General features: G+C 37.2%; 1 protein-coding gene across 1 annotated transcript; it reads right to left on the reverse strand.

The window, feature by feature from the left end:
- Positions 1-253: 253 nt before the first annotated feature.
- On the reverse strand, positions 254-3,844 carry endouc (endonuclease, polyU-specific C). Its single transcript, XM_063900978.1, has 8 exons — positions 3,713-3,844; positions 3,430-3,486; positions 3,243-3,342; positions 3,054-3,165; positions 2,825-2,946; positions 1,437-1,549; positions 1,116-1,266; positions 254-838 (listed from the first exon to the last, which is right to left on the reverse strand). Exons 1-8 carry the CDS (start codon positions 3,721-3,723, stop codon positions 569-571), a joined length of 936 nt encoding a protein of 311 aa, XP_063757048.1. The 5' UTR covers positions 3,724-3,844; the 3' UTR covers positions 254-568.
- Positions 3,845-4,636: the final 792 nt, after the last annotated feature.

The raw sequence follows: 4,636 nt of genomic DNA on the forward strand, positions 1-4,636 counted from the left end.
ATCAGAAAGTCTTTGACATTTTTACCCACTGATTTTTACCACAATATAATAGGTGCAACATTACAATTCTACTTACATGATAATACATGAATAATGTGCCAGTGTTAGAGGAATGATTACTCAAAATCAATATTCTTTTGATACATTAAAACATTGTAGGGCCTTTTACTGAAGAACATTATTTGAATATTTATTCACATGCTCATAAATTAAGTTATTACATTATAATAAAGGGATCTTGATGCATTCAAAATGTTATGTTACATTTTATTGGGTTATAACATTTTATTTAAAAAATGAATGAAGTTTACAAATGGGTTGATAGAAATGACAGGCGTTTACAGATAAATGTTATGCACTGTATTAAGTAGGTTCATGTTGTTTTAACCAAAACACAGACTCTTGCTCATGTAAGTAAAGTAACTACAATCAGCAGGGATTGATATGAAGAAATGTCCAAAAGAGTATAGATGCAGTGTCAATTAACTACTTCATTATATTTGGATTGAGTCTTTATAAAATGGCAGTTTAAAAAATAGTGTCACTTTATATCAGAAGACCCCTTCGTTCAGTGCTGACTGACATGTCTGCTGTTGCTGCTCAGCAGTTTGGGGTATGCTGTCCCGAGGGAACGTCCCTGTCTGATGACCACCAGCTCCATCTGACACTGGTCGATGTTGACCAGCACTGTGGTGCTCCGCTCTGTGTTCATGAGGAAGACTATGGTGAAGATGGCCATCTCAAACTCAGGACTGGTCCCAATGAAGGCACTGCCGACGGGCTTCACCAGACCATGCCAGCTGAACTGGAGGTTCAGGACGTGGTCATCTTGATCGGGCTGTGGGAATACACACATGAACTTTAGCTCAATTTATGTTTCCATTTTTAAACAATTGTTTTTTTTTTCGTATTTTAGAACTTGAGTTTCCTATTATGTATACAGTGTAATTTATTAAAGTTCAACATAGGTGTTTTAAAAATGGTAATACAACTCTATCTTGTTTTGCAACCCCATGAGAACTCATTGAACCTTAAAGTAATAACAATAGGGACAACAGGAAATGTTCCTACAGAAATAAATGCATCTCTTTTGTCTGATGAACCGCTGCACTCACTAAGTCATGATCCCTGGCCTTGTATCCTTTGTAGTCCAAGTGCAAGCTTTTTTCTTGCAGGTAGAACTGGATCCAGTTGTGGAAACCAATGATTTCTGTTTCAGATTTTGTCTCTCCAACAAACACATGCTCGAATCCACAGGAATCCAGGCTGGTGAATGTTTTAGTTAGAGAAACAGAACAAAAGATTAATTTCAAAACAATTAAAACACTTTTTACACAATCATAGTAAATCCCTTCAGTGCTCTTCGCACATGCACACATTTTTATAATAAATTCAACAAATTGAGGTTATGATCTGCTGATGTTTGTGCATCTCACGCTGAGTTTCTCTTTCTGTGGTAGAGATTGAACCAGATCAAGCGAAGCTGATTTTTAAAGATCCTCAGGTTAGAGTTGGACTTGGCTTTGCTCACCAGGTACCGATGGGCTCGCTGTGGACAAAGAGATGTGTTCCCAAATACAATTATTTATTACTCTATTACAGGCTTTTTTTTAACATCAATCTTTGAATAACAGGTACAAAAATGTACGTTTTTAGACTTTTCTATAATGTTTTGTTAAACCAGAGTCACGTTTATCTGGTTTAAAAGTATAATAAATATTTAATAAACGTCAGTATTTGTTGAAAATGACATTTCGTGTATGCAATGAAAACCCACTGAGAAAAAAAAAGGTTTGGAATATTTTGAAACAAGATTTAGAAACAATACTACACTTATACATTACACACAGCACTTAACTACTTAACCTTACATTAGAATTTACATTTTACTTAAATATTTACTTTTTTATTTGAACTGTAAGCACTTTGCCTTTTCTTAAAATGGACTCTTGATACGTTTTTATTTTTTGGTTCGTATTTGATGGTAAATAAGTAGTTAACTGCAAACTATATGGACTATGTATGTGAACAGGCATAATAAACAATTAAACAAACACAAAAAGTGTTAATGTTGCAGTTGACTACGGCCATAAGGTCCATCTAATAATCATGGATTTCTCCGAAATAGAAAAACTACTGCATGTCTTCATTGTTTCCACTAATCCCCTCCTGAGACCCGCTGAGGCCAATGCAGCATTCCAGCTGCACATATGTTTCTAATGTTTTTCTCTCTCTAACATCCTGAACTAATGTGTCCAGTGCTGCAGTGAGGCTGGAAAAAACAAAACCAAAACACTTTTGAAAACAACAAACTAGTAACAGTCATTGAGGGAACAAAAAAGAGTGAACATACATAATATACGTCATAAACATGATCTTCCTACATCTTGGCTAAAAACAAACACGCGAAAGGAAGGAGGGGTTGTGCAACAGAAACAGCCAGTGGTGGAAGAAGAAGTCAGCTATTGTACTTTATCAAAAGTACGAAAATAACTGGCATCAAAATTAACTTAACCTACCAATCAAGTACCAAATTGTATCCTTATTGATAAATTAATGTGTCCAACACAGCTGGTAAAAGTGACACTAACTTTTCTGCTGTATATCTTAACCTAAAATGATGTCAATGTTTATTATTAGTTGTTTTATATTGGCTCTTTAAATGTAGTAGTATAAAGTAGCATAGCATGACATGAAAATACTAAGGTAAATACCTGAAAACTGTAATTAGGAAAGGGCTTAAAGTACTTGAGTAGATGCACCTGACTATATTACACCACTGGAAACAGCACTGTTGAAGCTGGTTGCAACATGTCTAATGTACCTTCATGACTTCTGTCTCTAAGACGGCATCCAGGAAGAGATTAATCTCAGTCAGCTCCTCTGTTGTGACTCGCTCAGCCACGCCTGTGGACCGCTCATAGTTGTCCAGGAGTTTCATGAGGCCTACATGGCACATAAATCACATTTATCACAGTCTGGGCTGCAATGGGCTGCATGTGTATGCTCAGAATGAGAGGAACTTCTCCTGTGTGTTGCAGAGAGACTCTTACGGGTGAAGGTTACTATGTTCTGCAGCTTGGTCTCGTTAACGTTGGAGAAGAGAGGCTGTGCGGCTCGGTCGTGCACAACATGGCTGCCCTGGGTTACAAAACCAGCTCTACCCTGGACAATTTAAACACAAAATATATCTTTGTAAAAACAGAATTCAGTTTTTGCATGAATAAGAACATGCTTCATACCTGAACAGAGATTGTGTAGTCTGTGGCAGGGGTCATGCGATTCACATCCAATGTCCACATCTCATTGAAAAGATTGGATAGTTCCTGGTTTACAGCTGGTCTGTTGCAATAATTTGAGAAGGAAAAATATGTAATAATAATAGGTAAACTCAAAATGCACGAGAAATGATCAAATGGACTACTGTACCTTGATGCATCCAGTCCACTGAGAAACACAGCAAGAAGGGCAAGGACTACGCCGAACCTGAACATCACACATTCAAAACATTATTCCTTAATACATAAACAGAAATAAAAACTCTTTCTCTGAATCAAGTTGATTGTCTAACTTTAAAGAAAAAATACTTTTCTAATCTTTTGCAGTTCAGTCCTAAAAGACAAAAAACTGCAACCATGAAGACTAACTGAACTTCTACAGGGATACAATGCATTTTCTGATAAGTGTTTGGACAGAAAATGAATAAACACACCTTGAAGCCATGATGCTTTTTTCTGTCTTCACTCCTTCAGCTCGAGCTGCTGTACAGTTCAATCTCTTGTGTTTCAGTCCTGTCTCCACCCGCTGAACACATCCTGAGGGGGCGGCACCGTGTCCACTGATTGCGCATGGGCACATCGAACAAACTCACCCAGATGTTCACAGGGGTTTTAATCATAAAGCCACCAGAGGGCGCCCTGTCTTATTGATTCGATGCAATTATACCAAATGTGTTGTTCCTTCAAATATATATATTTCCATGTTTCAAAAATGAATGGAAAATTGCCTTTCAAGTTCACTATTCATAATGTATATCATTTTTTAATGGTCAGCAAATCTTTGACAGCAAATATACTATGGGTGAACAATTTTAATTAAGAACGACAACAGAGAAAGCCATGCCTTCTGCCATTCAATGTCAGATATAATCTGTGTACTGTTGTTTCAATTGTTGTTCTTTGATAACGGAAAGGTTATTAAATGTTTTGAATGACCATAGGAGCATGGAGAGGTGGGGTAAATCTCAGAAGTTAATTCAAAACAAAACTTTAACTTCGTAAAGGAAGATCGTTGGAATCAATGAAGGTAAAGAATTGTAGGGGACATTGAGGCCCCAGGCCTTCTCAAATTAAAGTAACTAAGATATAGGCACATAGTTTTACTTCCAGATCAGTACCTCATCACAACCCTTGGTGTGCATTCAAATTGAAGCATTTCTCACACACACACACACACACACACACACACACACACACACACACACACACACACACACACACACACACACACACACACACACACACACACACACACACACACACACACACACACACACACACACACACACACACACACACACACAGTGAAAACAGCAACTTTCCTATAATCTCGTCTGTTTGTTAAAACAAAATCAAAA

Source organism: Eleginops maclovinus, chromosome 2 (assembly GCF_036324505.1).
Source record: "Eleginops maclovinus isolate JMC-PN-2008 ecotype Puerto Natales chromosome 2, JC_Emac_rtc_rv5, whole genome shotgun sequence".
Lineage (NCBI taxonomy): Eukaryota > Metazoa > Chordata > Actinopteri > Perciformes > Eleginopidae > Eleginops > Eleginops maclovinus.

What these genes read in the sequence shown, in the direction of transcription:
- endouc (XM_063900978.1), bottom strand. An exon ending in GAACATAGTAACCTTCACCC is followed by an intron (nt 2,947 to 3,053) that starts GTAAGAGTCTCT and finishes TGTGCCATGTAG; the next exon opens with GCCTCATGAAACTCCTGGAC. An exon ending in CACAGAAAGAGAAACTCAGC is followed by an intron (nt 1,267 to 1,436) that starts GTGAGATGCACA and finishes AACATTCACCAG; the next exon opens with CCTGGATTCCTGTGGATTCG.